Source organism: Cnephaeus nilssonii, assembly GCF_951640355.1.
Source record: "Cnephaeus nilssonii genome assembly, chromosome: 8".
Lineage (NCBI taxonomy): Eukaryota > Metazoa > Chordata > Mammalia > Chiroptera > Vespertilionidae > Cnephaeus > Cnephaeus nilssonii.
In genome coordinates, this window is record NC_137079.1 from 86588332 (window position 1) to 86609944 (window position 21613).

At 39.4% G+C, this 21613-nt stretch overlaps 1 protein-coding gene and 1 long non-coding RNA gene across 2 annotated transcripts in view; one reads left to right on the top strand and one right to left on the bottom strand.

The window, feature by feature from the left end:
- Positions 1-21613, bottom strand: part of LOC307104620 — a 186116-nt gene that overhangs the window by 58779 nt on the left and 105724 nt on the right. The gene's annotated exons all lie outside the window — the stretch shown is intronic.
- ITM2B (integral membrane protein 2B) overlaps positions 1318-21613 on the top strand; it is a 29286-nt gene continuing 8990 nt past the window's right edge. Inside the window, exon 1 of the mRNA XM_079779612.1 lies at positions 1318-1565. Within this exon, the coding sequence (XP_079635738.1) occupies positions 1449-1565 (117 nt within the window). The 5' untranslated portion in view covers positions 1318-1448. The remainder of the gene's footprint in view (positions 1566-21613) is intronic.

Consider the following 21613-nt stretch of genomic DNA (forward strand, 5'->3'; position numbering starts at 1 on the left):
GGAAATCTATGAATCCATGCCAGTTCACAACCAACCCCACAGAGTTGATTCCTGGACACGTGTTTAAATATGGCTAGTTAGGGTCAGAATTCACGAGAACTAAAACCCAACTCTTCCTATACGCCATTGAACACTGAAATCATTTTCACTGGAAATTCAGAAGGCCTAAGCAGACACAAGGTCTGGACTGGGTTTCTAGCTCCATCCAGGATGACTCTTGGATGTGTATGACCAGAAAGATTCCGAGATCGTGGGCTGTTTCTCAGGGACTGATGATCGGATTCTATGAAGTTTAAGACACGCGAGCCCTCCTTGAGCAGGGCCTCCTGTCTTCGCAGTTGGCCCAGGGCAGAGCTGACACAGCGGAAACATGTTGGAGCACACCCACCTCTCTGGGTGAACAGAACAGAGTGGGTGGGAGAAGGGCCATCTGTTGACACGGTCATTAATCCAATAACAGTGCTGGCCAGTATCCTCTCTCGAACTAGTTCTAAGCAAAATCTCTTCAAAATATAATTTTGTTTTATCTTTAAAATCTCAACCCCCCCCCCCCTCCCTCAGAAAACTACTAAAGACTCATCATCATCATCGAGTACCTTGCCTTGAATCACAAATCAGGCCAGTATGCATGGGGGGTTGTCCAAGTCTGCTTAAGAGTGGAACATTTTGTTTTCGGGATGTGAGAAGTATGAAATACAAATCTGCCAAAAGGCTTCCTCTGAATTGCTCTGGGACTAGGCAGGGCAGGCATTAACTTTCCCAGGGAAGGGAGAAGACAAGGCAAGTCTGAGTCAGGTAACGCCCTTGGGTGAGGTCCGGGGAAGATAAAGAATTCAGATGCCAAAGATAGAGCCCATTAAACATTCCTGCGCCCCTCTGAGTTGGTTCCACAATACAAGGAGAAAACGCACGCCCCAGCATTTCACGGCCTGTAGCCTCGCCGCGGGGGCGGCAGGCAGGGAAGGGTGGGCCTGGTGCCGCCAGAGGTTAATCATTGGTAGGAGAACCCAGGAAAGTGCACCTGATTTTCCTACAGAGCCGTAGCACTGAGTCCGGCAAACCTGCTGGAAGCGGCTTTAGAACTAGAAAATCCAGGTCCGCACCCAGGAGCGCCGCTCCCTTCATTGCCGATCACGCGTGGGGCCTGCGGGCGCCGGCAGGGCCTGGCTCCGCGCGGGGTCGGCCCCTCGGCCCCGCCCACTTCCCAACCAGCCCCGCCCCCGCCCCGCCCAGGCCCCGCCCCCGCCCGCCAAGGCCCCGCCCCCGCCCGCCCAGGCCCCGCCCCCGCCCCGGGGCTGCGCGAGCCGACTCCGCCCTCGCTCGGGAGCTGCGGGGCTGCGGTCGCGGTGCCGCAGTAGCTGCCTGGCCGCCGTGCAGCCGACCGCGCCGCTCAGCCCCGTAAGCCGCGCCTCCAGCCCGCCGCCCTCCGTGGGCACCCCGGCCCCGCCATGGTGAAGGTGACGTTCAACTCGGCTCTGGCCCAGAAGGAGGCCAAGAAGGACGAGCCCAAGAGCAGCGAGGAGGCGCTCATCATCCCCCCCGACGCCGTCGCGGTGGACTGCAAGGTCCGAGGGCGGAGGGCCGGGCGGGCCGGGCCGGGCCGGTGAGCTGCGCGGGGCGCGGGTGCGGGCGCGGGGCCGAGGGGAGCCGGGCTCCCCCTGTTTCTCGAGCTGCGCCCCTTTCTTGTCTGGCCGCAGCCTCTTTGTAAGAAAGTGCGTGTGCAGGACGCCGCGCCCGACGCGGGGCTGGGGGCTGGGGAGGCCCGGAGAGGGAAGGATGGAGGAACCGGGCCGAGCTCACGGTCGTCGGTGCAGTCGGGGGGGCCCGGGACTGGGTTCCTTCGACCCGGAGGCCAGCGGCGACCTGCACAGCCACAAAAACAACTCCCGAGTTGGGCACACCCCCCCCCCCCCCCCCCCCCCGGTGAAGGATGTGCCTAAGATGGCTGACATCAGAACCGGCCTCCGCGCTGCTGCTTCCTACCTTCGCTCCGAGGCCGAACAGCACTTGGACCAAGTCCATCTACCCTGAGCCTCGGAATTTTAAAAGCATTTTCTTCTTTTCCCTCCTTTCCCCCCGGCCCTTCGGCATTGGCAGGTGAACTTGAGGATGGGGTCTGGAGAGGGAGCGAGGGGCGCGGGTGAGGCAGGAAAGCCAAGTTAAGGTTTGCTCAGGGTAGGTTCTGGCTGTTGGTTTTATAACTAAAATATTTGCAGCTAAAGATCCGTAATTACTGTGTAGATGTTCGTGTAAAACCGACAGTTGGCTTTTATGGGACCCTTTAGGCTAAGTGAAACTAAATGTAGCACACTTGCCCTACATTCCGTATAAAATGTTGCTTTATTTTATAAAACCCCTCTTTTTAGTTCTAAGTAAAATCGGGAGCGAAATCATAATTGTGCTAATTTTCGTTAGCATTTTCCAAGACTTACTTATCACCAGGATAAACTCAGTTTTAACTTTAAAAAAAAAAACTCAATTTGTGTGCAGGTATGCGTAATAAGCGTTATTTTTTATATAGTCTACTGAAAATTGTTACTGAAAAATAGGCCACTAACATACTATAAAAATGTTTTGAGAATTGAATGTTAATCTGGATGTAGAAATGTTAGCCTGTACTTATTTTTGGAAATGTTCTAGTTAAAAACACAAAGGTCAGGGTTGATTTTCAATGTCTGCCTTGACTTGAAATAGGAACAGTGAACTTATTCCCTTAAGGATTAAGTTTGGATATTGGTATTGTTTTTCTGAATCCATTGCAAACAGGCTTGGTCTTACAAGAAAATGTTTGGAATGCACAGACCATAATTCCAGTAGCAAATTATTATCTTAGCTCTGTATTTATGTAACATTCAGTGTACCTGAAATAGATTGAATCTCAAGTGCCCAGTCACAGCAGTCTCAAATACATATATATATATAGATAGATTTTAATTCTATTATATGTCTTTTTAAATCGTATAAACAAGTATGATTCCTTCCATTAAAAAAGGGGGAGGGGAGCATCAGATGATGTCACTTCAGACAGCTTTGCTCTGTTCCCCTGAAGTGAAGAAGATTTGAAACTGCACAGAAATCAGAATTAATTTGCTGGGCAGCTTTTAAATCCAACTTTTGACATTTATTGCCATTTCTGAAATGTTGTCCCTGTTTTTAGATCCTCAGAATTTCTCACTATTTCACCATATTCACATTTTTTTGGTTATAGCAGCTATAAAAAAGTAACCATTCATAGCTCTGTGCTTTGTTTTCCATTTCTATTTCCTCAGATCCCCATATCCAAAGAAAAATATTGGAACTAAGCTGTGAGGGCTAGAGTCTTCCTTTGTGACCACATAGCAGTTATGGATGAATGGACAGATACAAAATGACGAATTCTTTTTCTAGCTATAAGCTCAAAGACTTCTTCAGCGAGTGACAAAATACTTCTCTACGTGAAAAGTAGAATCCTTATAATCAGCTAGTCTCTCAACGATAAATGAAAAGCTTACTTTATAACAGACATTTATGAAAGAACTGTCTCTCCATCTTAGAGCTTGGGCAGTGATTACATAATGTTCTCTGGCTCCTTGGGGTGACTATACAGTAGCCACCTAGTTTGACTGCCTGGATTCTACCACAGAATCACCCTTCTGGGGTCTTTCCTTTCCTGGTTGGTTGAGAGGATCAAGTAAAGCTAGTTATGGATCAGAACTTCTGAACAAGAATTGGTAATACCTTTAACCCTCCTAGAACACAATATCCTAAAAAACAGTGGTTCTCAAAATGTACTCTTAAGCGGCACTTGCTCTCATATCATCCGGGATTCTGATTTGAAAATACAGATTCTACTACCTTATGCTTCAAGAATTCTATCACTCCAGTCAGCTGGCTTATGTAATACGCATTCCAGTACTTTTACACTGCTCTTATCTTTTGCTGTTTTTTTTTTACCTCTTTTCTCACTTTAGGGTGAGAACCCACTGGAAGCAGTTTTATTGCCCCATTTTTCAATCTTGTCTTTTCAGTAACTGTTAATTCCAATAGCCATGTCTGTTGATTTTTTTTTTTTTAATCTCAACCAGCTTTGCTATTTTTTTTATTCTTTTCCTACATTTCCCCTTAACTATTTTCACCTTCCTCCACCTGTCCCAATTAGCACAAAACTCTTAAATGAGTAGAAACAGCAAAAAGTACTACCTATGTTTTGTATAACAGGTGAATTTGAAATTAAATGCATGTTTTATGTTACAGGCAGAAAGTATGTTTGTGTCTGTAACTTTGAACTTTGCAAAATCGTTTGTTGTAGATGTGCAAATGTCAAAGAAAATACTTGATGTACTGAGTCAGATATCTCAGTTTTGTCGTTACTTAACTGTTTGGACTTGGGTTTAAGATTTTAGTAAGATAACAGGGTAAAACCAAATGGTTTGTAAGGACTCTTCCAGTTTTAAGATTCTATGAAGATGCTAGGAATATATAATTATATTTGGCAGGAATTAAATTGTTTTCATTGTAAAAATAACTACCTCCTCACCCTAACCAGACTGTTATCCTTCCTGTATTTTGCATGTTATGTTCCTTCCTCATATTAAGTAGCAATAGGTCAAAGAGAAAGGAGATGAATAGAGGTATTATGTAATAAATCAAATATTCATTTTGGGTTATGTCACTGTAGAACGGGTGGGGGACATTTTTTCTGTCAAGGGCCATTTGGATATTTATAATATCATTCACGGGCCATACAAAATTACCAACTTAAAAACTAGCCTGCTATATTTGGTCAAACATTTAATTAGCTCACCCCTAATGCCTTGGCAAGGCCAGACCAAATGATTTCACAGGCCTTATACATCCCGTGGGCCCGGACGTCCCCACTCCCGCTGTAGAACAATAGTTGTCAACAACTCATTTTGTTGTAATGCTAATTATGAAACACCTTTCCCAGTGTCCAACCTGGAAAAGGCTAACGTTTGCTTCAAAGATATTCCATACAGCATTTTGCTGATAAATCATATTGCCTCTTCTCGTACATTGGAGTTGTAGACGTTCTTAAAAGGGAGATTTTTTTTTTTAATCCTCACCAGAGGATATTTTTCCATTGATTTTTTTAGAGAGAGTTGGAAGAGAGAGGGAAAGAAAGAGAAATATCGATGTGAGAGAAACACATCGATTGGTTGCCTCCTGCAGAGCCCGGACCAGGGCCCAGGCTGGGGAGGAGCCTGCAATCTGGGTACGTGCCCTTGACCAGAATTGAACCCAGGACCTCCGGTCCAGAGGCCGATGCTCCTTCCACTGAGCCAAACTGGCTAGGGCAAAAGGGAAATGTTTTTAAAAGTAAAGTGCTTGTGTGGGGGAGAAGATGGGGCAGGATGGAAGCTTGAGAAAAAGTGAAAGAATAAACCCAGTAAGGTCTGAGTTACCCATCATAAATGGCTATTTGGGCCCTTATTCTTGACACAGGCATTTCCTGTTTGCATTAAACTGGGCTAGAGGGTTAGGTAATTTAGTTTTTTTTGGTGGTGGTCTTTGTTTTTCTGATTTTTTTTTTTTTTTTTTTTTTTTTTTTGGTGGTTGTGGGGGGCAGAGGAAAGAAGGAACAAAATATGTGATGACATTACTGAAATGTGTTGATCTTCACAGAGGGGATTGGGAGCTTGGTTCTCCTTGACAAGTGCAGATCATTACTTAGTGTTTGTAAACATCAGTCTGTAAAAGCTTTGCAGGCATTACATTTTGGTTCTCCATGAGGATATTGATATCTGAAGTGAAGGTTTAGTACTGGGAGATAAATTATTTGCTCTGTGCATGCCAAGTGACTTTGCAAGACCTATGTACACATGCCCCATTGGATGCGGCTCCTGCATAGAGTGGATCAGGTTGCATATTGTACAACTGGAGGACAAGTTACCTGCTTGGGGTATTCCCAGTGTCATCTTAAACATATTTTCTCCTGACTAGACAAGCAGGTATACTATCCTTAGCAAAATCATAAACTTTTAAGACATTGTGGAATTCAACTCTGTCATGTAAGAGAGAGGTTTAAGTGAGTAGAAATATTTTTGAACAGAAATATCTCTTGGACAACACAGTTACAAGCCTTTTTAAGTTGATTTAGAATTTAACTTAAGAGGTTTTCATTATGTATTGCTGAAGTTTGACTTGCTTTAATGTACATTGAAAATGTTATAAGTAGTAATTGTGGGACATTTTCTTTCTTTTAGTGCGATCGAATCGTAACGTAAATAACTGAGGTGTCTATTTGAAAGGCATGTTGTTTTTTCAGCAGGAAATACTTTCTGAATTCACATTATAACTAATGGTACTTGGACTGCTGTGTCTTTGTTATTAGTAGAGAATGATCCAGAAAAAATTTCTCCTCAGATACATTGATGAATTTATTCTCCTAAACTTTTTGGCACTTTTTATTAGTGCTCAGACTGAAGAAGTTAAGGACTTTGCCCTTGAAGATCTTCTTGAGGCCACTGCTATCTGTTAAATAAAGGATTTGACAATTTTGAATTTCTGAATGAGGTTTTTGTTTATACGATGTAGAAAATAGTAATACTGGAGCTATATTTTCAAGAAGCTTATATTATGTGTAAAGAGTTATTTTCTTGGCTCTCTTTTGTTCTTTGTACAAAGCTTAACAATGAGAATCATTTACAGGGTAGACTGCTGAAAGTTGAAAATTCAAAATTATATTAGAGATAATGACCCTAAGAAAATCATTGAAAAAATATGTAATTGTGATTATCCTCTTTAATCAGTACTTATGATACATATTCTTAACTGCTTTTAGGAAACCTACAATAAAATTGTACTTTCTAAGTGTTACCAACAATTGAATAAATAAAATTACTTTAAACAATTGAAGATTTTTTGTGCTCTTAAATTGATTAGAGATAAAAATAACTTTTAGGGAGTATTTCTATAATTCTACCATTTGGGAGGAAATCAAGAATATTAAGCAGAAGAATTTCAGTCTTGAGTTACAGAAATGAGGAAATTACTCTTTATGATAGAGGGATATTCTGATTTTTCATTTATTTGTTTTACTTTAATGCTGATAAGTTTCCAGCAGTAATTTTATGACTTAGAGCTAATGAAAATATATCAGAAGAAAAATTAATGTTGAAGTAAAAATGCTAACGTTTTGAAGTTAAATGTCTTGGGAATTTATTTGGGAAGTTAATACTAAGTATGGTGTTATATATTTAATACTTTGAGGTTTTGAATATTTGCATAAGCCTTTTTTGGCATAGTTTTGATGGAGTTTTGTATATTTGAATGTTTAACTTTTAATGCCAAAATCATTTTTAAAAATTTAAGTCTATGTTTTGCAGAATGAGTTAAAAATAAAGTTTAAATCTTGAATTTATTTTTTCTTTAAATATGATTATAATGTTTAAAATTATTTATAGTAATAAAAGGGTAATATGCTAATTAGACCGGGTTGACTGGACATCTTCCAGTCGTCCGGTCCTCCTTCCGGACAAAGCCACGGTGGCGGGGGCTGAGGCAGAGGCAGTTAGGGGTGATCAGGCCGGCAGGGGAGGGCGGTTAGGGGCGATCAGGCCAGCAGGGGAGGGCAGTTAGGGTTGATCAGGCTGGCAAGGGAGGGCGGTTAGGGGCGATCAGGCAGGCAGGCAGAGGCCGTTAGAGGCAATCAGGCAGGTGAGCGGTTAGGAGCCAGTGGTCCGGATTGCGAGAGGGATGTTTGACTGCTGGTTTAGGCCCGATCCCAGATTGGAGAGGGTGCAGGCCGGGCTGAGGAACACCCCCCCCCCCCCCGTGCACGAATTTCGTGCACCAGGCCTCTAGTTTAATATAAGAGGCAAAAAAGTGACATCCAAAAGAAGACCCAACTTTATGCTGGGAAAAATTATTTTAAGAGCTAGTTAATTTAAGATCTGCATTTTATAATATTTATTTTGTTAGCCAACCTTTCTAGTATTTCTGTTCTGCTGTATATACTACTACATCAGATTTTGTAGGAAAAAAAAATCATTTTTTTCTTGCTTTCATTTTAATGCTAGAAAAAATTTTCCCAGGCCCATCAGTTTCAACTAGTGTAATGCTAGTCATATTAAGCAAAAAGGGCAAACTGCGTGCCTCCTGGGCCCAAGAAAATTAGTGAAGCTGGGCTTTTTGCATATTAAACAAGTTAGAACATTTTTTTGTTTTCAATATGGATTCAGTGTTGCTCAACCCTCTAATTTTTAAGCACTAAAATCAGGGTTTTTATTTGAAATCTGATTGTTAAATATTAACTAATTCATACAAGCATTTTAAGCAAAGACATTGAAAGCCTGACATGGACAACTGTTTTAGTTTCCTTTGTAGTGAAGAGCAGTGCTGATAAATTATGGCCCATGGGCCCAAATATAGTCTGCTGCTACCTATTTTTATATGGCACATGAGCTAAGAATGATTTTTACATTTTTAAATGGTTGGGGGAAGAATCAAAATATTTTTTCCTTTATGCCCCAGTCCCCTTAAGCAGAAGAGGGGTACAGTTCAGAAAAATATTGTCAAGACTTTATAATTCAGAGTGTAAATCGTGCCTCTATCACTGTGATACTTTGGGTAAGTTACTTCAACTCTGTCTCAGTTTCTCCATCAGCAAAATAGGGAATATGATAATCTAAAAATTTTTATCACAATGCTGTAACAGAGTAAGACTCCATAGATGTTAGCTGCTATTATTGTTATTACTATTATTAGAGTTATTACAACTCTAACTTTGTTATAGGGTTTGCCATTCATCAAACAGTTTCATGATGCGAGACAAATGTAGTATGTATTCAGTTTTCCTTTTTGCTTTTGATTCAACTTTGCAGATGTCACTGGTTTTAAGTAAGCTTACCTTAAACATTTTTAGAAGTAGCAGACTTCAAGAAAAAAATTAAAACAGTTATTAATTTTTTGCTGTTATAGATTAATGCCTCAAACCTAAAGCCATTTTCAGATAGTGTTAGGTCCTACTGGCAAATGATAATACTATAACCTGGATATTTATTTGGGCAAGTCAGAAATCCTCCCAAGCTTGTTTTCTCATTTGTAAAATACAGTTGGTGGTACCAACCTTACATAGTGTCGTGAAAACAACACCCTGTTGCAACTGTCAAATGTTAGTGCTTTTGCCCATTTTATTCCCTTCATTCTTGCTTTGTAATATTACTCTCCCTCATATGTCAATTATATAACAACTGGAGGCCCGGTGCACAAAATTCGTGCTTTGGGGGGGATGGGGTCCCTCAGCCTGGCCTGTGCCCTCTCGCAGTCTGGGAGCCTTTGGGGGATGTCTGACTGATGGCTTAGGCCAGTGGTCTGCAAACTCATTAGTCAACAGAGCCAAATATCAACGATTGAAATTTCTTTTGCAAGCCAAACTTTTTAAACTTAAACTTCTTCTAACGCCACTTCTTCAAAATAGACTCGCCCAGGCTGTGGTATTTTGTGGAAGAGCCACACTCAAGGGGCCAAAGAGCCGCATGTGGCTCACGAGCCGCAGTTTGCCGACCACGGGCTTAGGCCAAGTGGGCCTAAGCCATCAGTCGGACATCCTTAGTGCTGCTGTGGAGGCGGAGAGGCTTCAGCCACCGTTGCTGTGCTCGCCAGCCGTGAGCCCAGCTTCTGGCTGAGCAGCGCTCCCCCTATGGGAGCGCACGGACCACCAGGGGGCAGCTCCTGCATTGAGTGTCTGCCCCCTGGTGGTCAGTGCAGTGACCAATCGTTCTGTCGTTCAGTTGATTTGCATGTTAGCCTTTTATTATATAGGATATTGTTGCTATTTCACACATAGGCCCCCACCAACTGGAGAGGATGCATTCCTACAACATAAAAACCCTTTAGCACAGCAATTTCCAACCAGTGTGTCATGAGAATTTTTAAAACATACAATACCTGACTATTAGTCAGGGGCACTGACCCCTTTTCCCTTAGATTGTCAAATAAAAAAAATGACATCCAGCCCTAACCGCTTTGGCTCAGTGGATAGCACGTCGGCCTGCGGACTAAAGGGTCCTGGGTTCGATTCTGGTCGGGGGCATATGCCTTGGTTGCGGGCACATCCCCAGTGGGAGGTGTGCAGGATGCAGCTGATTGGTGTTTCTCTCTCATCAATGTTTCTAGCTCTCTATCCTCCCTTCCTCTCTGTAAAAAATCAATAAAATATATATTTTAAAAATGACAGCCAATACAATAGCCGTCTGGTCTGAATGACTCAAAATTATATTTATTTTTGTCAGATTGGCAAAAAATATAATACATTTTTTGGTGTGCACAGAATTTTAGTAATTAGTTTATGTGTGCCATGAGATGAAAAAGGTTAAAAAATCGCTGCTTTAGCATTCAGAAGCTAAGAATAACATTGTTTTATTATAAGAATAGTTCTAACAGGTGGATCCCCTGAAAGGGTGTCCCTGGACCACATTTGGAGAACTTCTCTAGATCCTTGCATATACTGCTGTTGCATGGTTTCTTTTTTCTTCTTCTATTTTTTGTTTTTCTGCAATATGTATTGCCTACTGGCTTCCTAATAATAAAAAAGTGAATATTTAGCTTTTTCTATATATTTTTACATATTGCACATAATCTATTTTCCTAGTATAGTTATAGTAATTTCTGGTTAAATTTATATTCTTTGCTTTTATAATTGACATAAACATTATTTACATCTGAGTAGTATAGAATGACTTAATACTACCTTTCTCATACAAAACCTTTTTATTATTTGATCATTGCTCCTAAGAATGAGAGGGAGGATTGCTTTTTCTATGTACTTATTGTACATATGTACTTATTTTTCTATGTACTTATTGCTCATTCATCTTCAGACTCTCTGACAGTAGTATAATTGCTTTTCTGTATGTACAGACTTATCAAGTAGCTTGATCATGTTCCCTGTTTTCTTGGTGATAGTCCACTTATTATTCTTCAGTCTTATCATCTAGACTGGTTACACTCCAGCCATGTTGCTATGCAGATGTCCTGAGGGTGATTGCTGCCCTGGATTTGAATTAACTTTGCCTCCATCCCATGTTGGATCGGTAGTTTTATGAATCTGAGATCAATATTTTTGAAACCATGCGTGTCTGAGAATCTTGATCCTCACATTTAATTAATAAATCCATCTGGGTATAAAATTCTAGGTTAGCAGTAATTTTTCCCTCCAGCATTTTATCTTCTGGTCTAATGCCATTCTGATTCCTGGTTCTTTGTACATGGCCAGTTTTGTTTTACTTTTTTCCTCTAGAAGCTTCAGATATTTTTCCTTGTGCTTTCGACTTTCAAATTTTTATTGACATAGTTTGTCTGCTGTCATTCATTTTTATTCTCTGTATTAAGGTTTATTTTGTTTGTTCTTTTTACTATTACTCTGCCCAGCTTTCAGGAAGAAGTAAAGATAAACATTTAACTGGAAATCAATAGGACTTTGAATTTTGCTATCTTGATAGCTTTTTAAAGATTTATTAGAATATGCCTTAAACATTAAAAATGGACTTAATGATAATTAATAATAGATCATGGAAACCAGCTGCATTATTAGCACTAGTTTAACACATTAAGCTCCTGTTTTTGTCTTCTGAACGGAAAGTATAGTATCAGTCACTGGTGACTGACTGGACGCTTAACATGTTAAGGTCAGAAAGGATTGCCTGGAGAGAGATATATAAGGCATCTTCTGGTCTTCCTCTTTAAAGCTCCAAAACTGTCTCATTTAGAGCAACAACTCATCACCAACTTTGTGGTTTTGCTTTGTGGCTTTATTACTCTTACCTTTACTTAGGTTTCATTTTGTACTTAATATCTTTTTCATTTATTTTGACATGCTTATATAAGCTGTTGTGCCCGAATTATTTTTCTTTATTTTTTTTTTTTGCTTCTGTGATATGATTTTAATACTTTTTTATTACTATGCTTTGTAATTTGACGAACAGTAGATAAAAATCTGACACACAGCACTTATGTGTGTGGTTTTAATTGAGGTAAACCCATTATGATAGCAGAATTCTGTAGAAACGCAGGCTATGTTGTTGTTGGATATGAGTATTATCCAGTGTGACATCATGTCACTTTACCTATTACCAGACTTGATTTGCCTGAGCTGCCAGTCAGGTGGTTGACCTAATGGCTTCATGCTTCCTCTTCCCTAAGATGCATTTGGAGTCAGATGATATTTAGGCCTTATTAGTTCTATGATGGTACACAGATAATTTTACTTAGCTTTTCTGGCTTTCGTTACATTTATAAATATAATGTAAAATGATGTATTGGACTAAATGCCTTTTCATGGTCCTTCCACATGGAAGCTTTTCTTTCTGAGAACTAAACTGATCATATATTCAGAGGCACCTATTGCATGGCCAGACACTAGACTAGGAATTTTTAAGTTACTAAGCGGCCCCAACATTTGAGAAGCACTTAGAGTAGATGAGATAGATTAACCAATTATGTAAACCAAATTAATCACAACCTACTTAAATGTCTGTATCTGCTTTCACAAGAAAACAATACTCTGGGATCCAAGAGCTAGAAGAGTGGTGGAATGAGGGAACAAGATCAAATGACTATTGAGTATTTATTGTTAATGCATTTGATGCTTAGGCATAGGTTTCAAAGCACTTTTAATTTTATTTTATGTGTTAATCCTCACACCAGGATTTTTCCCCCCATTGATTTTTAGAGAGAGTAGAAGTAGCGAGACAGGGAGGGGGAGAGAAAGAGAGAAACAGAGGAAGAGAAACAGAAAAGGAGAAACAACGATCTGAGAGAGACATGGATTGGTTGCCCCTGCACACACCCCAGACCAGGGCTGGGGATCCAATCTGCAACCCATATGCTTGCCCTTGACCAGGAATGGAACCCGCAGGGTGACGCTCTAACCACTGAGCGAGGCTCAAAGCACTTTTTACATTGCACTCTATAGAGGCAAATATCCCCGATCTCAAGAACTGGATTTATTTTTCTAGTAGTCATTTTGTATTAACTTTCAAATTTTTCATCTTGGTCAGAAGATATAACTTTCCACATTTAAATTATTTTATGCTTTTAGTAGAATATCCTAGGAATTTTCTTATAAAAAATTCTGCATTTTAAATGGAATTATTCATATTTGAATATGAATGTGTAATTCTTTTGTTGAATAACATTAAGATCCAAGATTTAAACAAAAATGAGTCTAGAAAGGTTTGTTTTTCCCCCTCTAATCTTTACACTTAATGTTATAATGAATTATAGAAGTTATTATTCCTATCAGACCTAAAATTTTCAGGAAGACAACTGACATTCTTATTAGGAACAATATGAACTCATGATTTAGCCAGTGGCAGAAGAAACCTATCTTGACCAATTTATCTATTCCTGGTAAAGGCTACAATTCACAATAAGTAGCATATGTAATACCACTGTTTATAAACCTGCCTGTAAGTGCTGGTCTAGACTTTTCTTTTGATTACCCATTGCCTTTAAATCTTACCAATATGAATTTTATATATATAAAAAAGAATAAAAGATTTCTAAGGTACATATTTCTATATTAATATTCTGCTTTGATCCTAATGATATAAAAGTGAGTTATGATCTAGCACTAAAAGCATTTACAGCCTGATTTTTTATTTTTTATTTCTGACCTATTTTCTAAACCTAGACCTGTGCTGATTATATAGAAAGAATGTCAATATGTGGTTCAGATTTTATAGATTTCTCACAATAGATTGTGACACAGTGGCTTGAAATTTTAATTTCTTTTTGTGCCTGTATTGCTGCTTGTATATTGTAGGATTTTTTAACAGTAAAGGATGTTCGTTAATGAGAAATGTGTTTTGTAGACATTGTAATTTTAGATTAATTTCTCATTTTTAAATCTCCCCCTATTCCAAGTACAGAATAATATATAATAACTCTATTATTCATGTAATGATAATCACTTGAAAAACTGCTTTCCTTTGCTATGTCAAACACAGCATTTCCCATGTGGACTTTTGTCACCATAGTTGAGATTGTAGCAATCTTGTTTGAAAAGTCAAATATTGATTTAAATGAATAAGAAAATGCAAACAAATGTTTGCTGTCTTTATAGCTTAAGAATAATAAATTGGAGCAATCTCTGACATAACTTTTGTGGATCTAAGATTATAGTTAGAAGAGCATTTTGGAATTTTTAAAGTAGATTTTAAATGATAACCAAGGTTTTTGTTTGTTTATTTTAAAATTCTTATTGGAATGGAAAGGGATTTAATTTTGTTGTTTAGTAATGTAAGTCTTTTTGTAATTGGCCTTTTCAATTGTAGATTGCTTTTTATTTGCTTCAACCTTAGTAGATTTTTATTTCAGCTTATCTCTCCCAGCTAAATCAGCTGGTGAAGGAAATGACAGCTGTTATTTATTAAGCACTTCTTATTTACTATGTACCAAACAACGATTTAAATGCTTTATATATTTTCTCATTTAATCCCCACAACAACCCTATCAGATAACCCACATTTATGATGGAGTAATTGAGATAGAGAAGTTAAAATACCACTTGTCCAGCTGTTTCCCATCCTCTAAAATTTTGATATTTCTTGTCTGCTATCAATCTTATTTTTCTGTTCTTTTTCTTATAGGTTTGTACCTTTATCAGCTTCTTTAGTATTTATTTGGGTCTTAGGAAAAAATACATATACACAAAAACCTGTCCTTGCTGCTCATAAGTTGAGAAAGGATAGGAATTTGAGTTTACTGGAGTATTGAATACTGAAAAATTTGGCCTTTTTAGATATATAGTTCTGGTAATTTTGACAAGTGTATATAGTCATATACAGAATATTTTCCTCACCCCCCCCAAAAAAAAAAAAAATTCCTTCATATCACTTTGTAGTCATTCCTGTCTCTCACCCCTGTCCCAGTTTTCTGTTCCTATAGTTTGCCTTTTCTAGAATGTCATATAGATGATATTATAACCTACGTAGCCTTCTGTCATTCTCATTGTTTTATCTTTTCTGGAAACTGGGAGTTGTCTGGAATAGGTCTTTGATTCCTATAGCCCTTGGACCAAAGTTTTCTTTGGGCTTATCCAATCCCTGCTCTTCTCTGCCACCATTTTTTTTGTTTGCTGCTGCCAACTGTTTAGATTTGTTCTTTGTAAAAGAATGCCTGTTCTGTTATTTAAAAGATTAAGTGCTTTGTTAACCATATTAATCTAGTCTCTAAAACCCAGAACTCAAAATCCTTTATATGGGGAACTGGTTTAGACTGGTTGTTTTATAAAATTGGGTATCCCAAGTCATAGCTGGAAATGAAGATCAAGGTTCAAAACCCTGTGATGCAGAAAAGAACTTGGTATGTTTTGTTTCCAACTAGGGACAAAAATGATAAGAAAGGAGTCGAGAAAACTAGACCATTAATCAGAAATCCATTTTTAAAAATTTGAATCACCTGATTTTTTAAAATGTTGGCAACTAATTCTGTATTTTGGAAAACGGTACACAGGCCAAACAGCACATCCATGGGCAGCTGGCCTGTGCATCCCCATATTTATCCATATTACCACATGAAAGGGTTAAAGAGAATAAAGTGGGGCAGAGAAAAACTTACTGCGCTTAGCAGATATCTTGCAGAAAGCTTGCAGCCTTGGCACCGCATAGCCCAGAAAACCACTAGCCATCTGACTGATGCTGGAAGGAACAAGGACAGTTGGACCCTTAGGTCAGCAGAGCAGCTTACAGCCAGCAAAAATTAATGAAAACCTTTCTCTCCCTGCTCTCTTTGCTGACTCCTTTTTGTCGGACTTAGCCCACCTGCACACAGGTGCCTGGAATAAAATCTTTTCTGATACATTATGGTCTCATGTCATAGGTGCGTGACCCCGGCCCACTCCGAACCTTTACCAAATATGTTTTACAATGTGCATTTCTAAATAACTAAATCTACTTCTGAAGGTTCAATAGCCCATGTTACTCTGAGTTGAATAAATTATACTGGTTCTTTTCTGTATTTCTGTCTCATTTTTATACCCGAAGTGTTTATGACATCATTTTTTTCTTTTTCTTTTTTTAATGTAACATAATTTTTAACCCTAACAGATATTTTTCTCTTTAGTACTTTGGTTCTTAAAGCATTGTTCATTTGCTATAATAATGCAAAATAGTATATCTGAGAGCTTTGAAAAAATGTTTTTTTCATTCATCCTAAAAAGAAGGCTCAAATAGAAGTGCCTGGGTATGTAAATTGCTTTGTTAGTATGGGATCAGAATAAAAATTAGATGAAAACCCTTGCATTTTGTCTGAGTTAAGTTTATAACTGAAGCACATTTCTGAAGCTCCTTAGGGAAATGATTAAGGTGACCTAATTTTTAACTAATTGAAATACCAGAACAGAATTTGTCCTTCATTTTGCTTAAGATATAATTAAGCAATTTTACTTTATCATATAAGATTTATTTGAACTAGAAATTAGTACAGTGCAAGACTGAGAATGCTTTTGAATGCCGTGTCTTTCTATACCTGCTGTTGAGGAATGATTGTAGGCCAGCGTGTGCTTCAGTGTCTTCAATTATAAACTGGGGTAAAAACTTGAGGTTTTAGAAAGATTAATGAAATGATAATTGTACAGCACCTGCGGGAGATCAGCATAATTTAAGGTGAACCAGTTTTATTGCAGTATATAGGGAAGTTAGGTTTTTGCAATTTGTTTTAAATTAGGCCAGGTAATGTTATATACCCCAGTGAAGAAGCTCTTGTTCACGAGTGATTTTCCTTCTTGTTGATTTTTTGTTGTTCTTTAATTAAGAAGTAATCATAGCACTGGCCAGCGTGGCTCAGTGGCTAGAGCACCAGCCTGCGCACCTAAGGGTCTTGGGTTCGATTCTTGGTCAAGGGCACGTACCTGGTTGTGCATTCACTCCCTGCCCCCAGTCAGGACATGTGTGGGAGGTAGTTGATGTGTCTCTCTCACGTAATTGTTTCTTCTCTCTCCTTCCCACTCTCTATGAAAAAGCAATGGGAAAAATATCCTCAGTTGAAAATTAATAAAAAAATTTTTTTTAAATAATCTAAGCATACAGAATCAAAGAGAATCTGTAATACCATTTTATATTTTTAAAGTCTTAGGTACATATACTCTATGTATTATGCAGATTACCTGGTTTGTGTTTTTGTTTTTTGTTCATTGTTTCTGAGATTTAGCTCAAAATCAACAATGCTAGGCGATTTCATTTTAACTATTGTTATATGAACCTATAATACTTTATTCTCCACTTGATGGATATTTAGGTTATTTCCAATATTTTATTGACAATTCTACAGTAACCATTATTGGAATTATATCTTTATGTATGTGCACAAAAGGATAGCTAAGGCTGTAGTCCTAGGAATGGAATTGCTGGTCAGAGGGTATGTATCTTTAATTTTATTAGATGCCGCCAAGTTATTCTCCAAAGCAGTTGTACTAACTCCTGTCAGCTCTATGAAAGCTTTCAATTCTCATTGTTCTATACTTTCTCCAGCTTTTGGTGTTGTTAGATTTTTATCGCCTGATATGTAGGATTTCGGTTGATTTTTTTTCCCCTCATTCCCCATATTGAAATACAATTTACATGCAATAAAATTGACCCATATTATGTGTACAATTTAATTGAATTTGTGTTAACTGTATAAAGTCATATATTCACCACAACATTCAAGATATGAAACATTTCCATTAGGCTGAAAGGTTTCCTCATGTCTTTTCGATCTTCCTTCACCAGCCCTTGGCCATGGCAACCACAAACTTGCTTTTTGTCACTATAGTTTTGCCTTTTCTGGAATTTCATAAATATGGAATCATGCAGTGAGTAGTCTTTTGCATTGGGCTTCTTTCACTTGAAGGTTTTTGATTCATTATAAATATACCACAATTTATCCATTCATCAGTTAGTGGATATTTGTGTTGTTTCTATTTTGGGACAATTATGAATAATGACTCAATTGATTTTTAATTACTGATCTTCGGCAGTCTTGCTGAACTTTTCATTGGTTTGAATAATTTGACTTTTTCGGATTTTCTAGTTATATCATTTACACATGACAGTTTTGTGTTCTCTTTCCTAATCTTTATATCTGTTCGTGTTCTTGTCATTTGTGTACTAGCTAGGATCTCTAGTACAATGTTGAAAGAAAACAAAAAATCAATTTTAGTGGGCATTCCTCATATTTTTGAATTGAAAGGGTATGGTATAAGTCAGAAGTTTCACCATTAAGGGTGAGGTTTGATACAGATTTTTGATGACTAGCTTTATTTATGATAAAGAATCTCACTCTTTTTTGCAAATATATTTTATTACGAATGGGAATTGGAATTTGACATTGCATTTTCTACATATTTTGAGATGGTTGTGGGGGTTTTCTTTTTAAATTTTATATGTGGCTTTTTTCTTTAAGCTTACTCTTTCAAGTGTTAAAATTTAATTATTTAAAATACACTTAATAAATTGCTAGTTTAAAACCTTTCTATCTTGTATATTCTTTAATTCCTCTCCGTGACACAGACTGTAATATGGCATGTCATTTATTTGTCATGCATAAAGTTAACTTTGCCTGTAAATTGCTTAAGATATGAGCCATGTCTTAATCAAGGTATGAGTCAGGGCTTAATCACACTTGAATTTCCCATAGGTTCTAGCACCGTACATTGCAAATAACAGGCCCTTTATAAATGTTGAACTGGGCTAAGTACTTAGGGCTGCTGTTCTTTGCTAAATAGCCACTGTATGTCACGAATTCTTATGTTGCACCACCCGTATCATTATCATGCTGGCTGCTAATGTAAATTATATGGGTTATTTTTTAAAAATTAAGCTTTAAAAATAAGATATAAATTTTATTCACTCATCAAATATTTGTTGAGAACCAACTAGGTGCCAAGGTTGGCTGTAAGCTACCAGTACTGCCTAATGACAGGGATCCATACTGAGAAATGTGTTAGGCGATTTTGTCATTGTGTGAACATTATAGAGTATACTTGCACAAACGTAGATGGTATAGCCTCCTACATACATACCTACGTTACATGGTACAACCTGTTGCTCCTAGGCTATAAGCCTGTACAGCATGTACTGTACAAAACAAGAAGAGATTAAATCAAGCACAAGAGGAGATGATGCAATTAAGATGAGGTGGCAAGATGAGGTGGACAGGAGTTATATGAGGCTGTTTCCATTGTAACATGGCATAGTGTTTTACAGCAAACTTTTAAAAAAATATATTCTTATTGATTCCAGAGAGGAAGGAAGAGGGAGAGAGAGATAGAAACATCAATGATGAGAGAGAATCATTGACTGGCTACCTCCTGCACAGCCCCCACTGCTGATTGAACCCGAACCCAGGCCAATGCTCTAGCAACTGAGCCAGACTGGCTAGGGCCAGCAAACTTTTTTTAAATTTATTTTTTATTTTTTTATTTTATTGATTTTTTACAGAGAGGAAGGGAGAGAGATAGAGAGCCAGAAACATCGATGAGAGAGAAACATCAATCAGCTGCCTCCTGCACACCCCCCACTGGGGATGTGCCCTGGACCGGAATCGAACCTGGGACCCTTCAGTCCGCAGGCCGACGCTCTATCCACTGAGCCAAACCAGTTTCGGCCAGCAAACTTTTTTTTGATAAGTGAAAAAAAAGAGTACACTCTAAATAAAAGATTAAAAGTGTACTATAGTAAATACATAAACCAGCAACATTGTCTTTTATTATCATTATAAAATATTATGTACTATGTAATTATATGTTACACTTTTATACAACTGCCAGCACAGTAGATTTGTTTACACCAGTATCACCACAAGCAGGAGTAACACATTGCATTACAGCAGCTCTGACATCACTAGCTGATAGCAATTTTTCAGCTCCATTATAATCTTAGTAGTGTCCCAGTGCACGGATTTGTGCACATTGAAAGAACATTAATTAGAAGAAATATTTTAATATCGCTGTTTGCCCTTTCTCTATAATAGAAGTGTCAACCAAATTTACAATTGACAATGACAGATCGAAACACACGTGTGCGATTGGCACCAGTGAGAGCTTTATATGTATTGTGCATGCAACTTAGCCTTTTATATATCCTATCTAATAAAGCAAGACTATGCTAATTGACCCTCACGCTGTCGCAAAGATGGCGCCCATAGCCAATTAGGAGGGAATATGTTAATTGACTGCCCACCCTCAAAGATGGCAGCACCCACAGCCAATAAGGAGGGAATATGCTAAATGACTGCCGTGCCCTCAAAGATGGTGGCGCCCACAGCCACAAGATGGCGGCACCCAGTCCCCTCAGCCCCCTAGCCATCCAGGGCCGGCCTGAGGTGCAGGTAGGCCTCAGATGGCAGCTGCCCAGCCGCCCAGGGCCGCCCGAGGCTCAGGTAACCAGGGCTGGCTGAGGCTTGTGCTGCCGGCAGTGGCAGCAGCAGAGGTGTGATGGGGCGTCACCTTCCCCTGATCGCCGGGTCACCTCCCACCCTGAGGGCTCCCAGACTATGAGAGGGGGCAGGCCGGGCTGAGGGACCCCCCCCCCCTCCAGTGCATGAATTTCCATGCACCGGGCCTCTAGTATAGAATAAACTTGCTTAATTAAATCTGCTTTCTGATGTAGCTAAACTTTTTCCAGCCCAGTGAAACACCCCAACTTCTCTTTCAGGTAATTGTCAGCAACACAACAGTAAATATCAACATGAAGCAGACTATTGTAGATCACACAGAGGGAGAACACAGGGTAAAATATTTAACTGCAGCAGTGTTTGACTCTATTCTGCACAGTGAGAAAACCTGAAGTCATTTTCAAGGTCCACCATTTCTTCTTTTCAGTCGGGTCAAATTGCTAAACTTTCTAAATCTCATTTCTGGCTAATGAAAAGAAAATAGGATTCCACTAAGTCTCCTATCTACCTACTCCAGGACTTCTGTGAGGATCAAATGAGGTGAGGCACGGGAAAATGCTTCACAGACATTTGGTTACAGTGTGAAATGTTTGCACCTGGCTATAAAGCAAGTCATGTTCCTGGGCTGAAGAAACTGTAAGGAGGCTAGTCACTAGGGAGAGGGAGCCGGGCATTGATATGTGATGTCATTACCCAGTGCCCACAGTGACCATTTCTGGGCTGGGCTGGGCTGTGGGCCACATTTTGCAACATGGGGTCTCGGCAGCATCGGCTGCGATTTGGTTGGCTGTTGCTCGGGTGCTGATGGGGCCTGTGTCCTACTTGGGGGAAGCAGAGTGTTTTGTGGGCGCCAGGTCCACAGTGCCATTTCTCTGTAAATGGCCAGTGCACGTCACAGTAGCTCCTGCATTGAGCGTCTGCCCCCTGGTGGTCAGTGCACATCATAGCGACCAGTTGGAGGACACTTAGCATATTAGCCTTTTATATATATAGACTAGAGGCCTGGTGCACAAAATTTCATGCATTGGGGGCGTCCCTCAGCCCGGCCTGCCCCCTCTCATAGTCTAGGAGCACTCAGGGTGATGGGAGAGGCAACTGGGCCAATCAGGGGAAGGCGCCACCCCCATCACCCCACTGCTGCTGCCACTGCCGGCCCTCGCAGCCACTGCGGCTTTGTCCGGAAGGACGTCCAGTCTATCTGGTCTAATTTGCATATTACCCTTTTCTTAGTATAGAT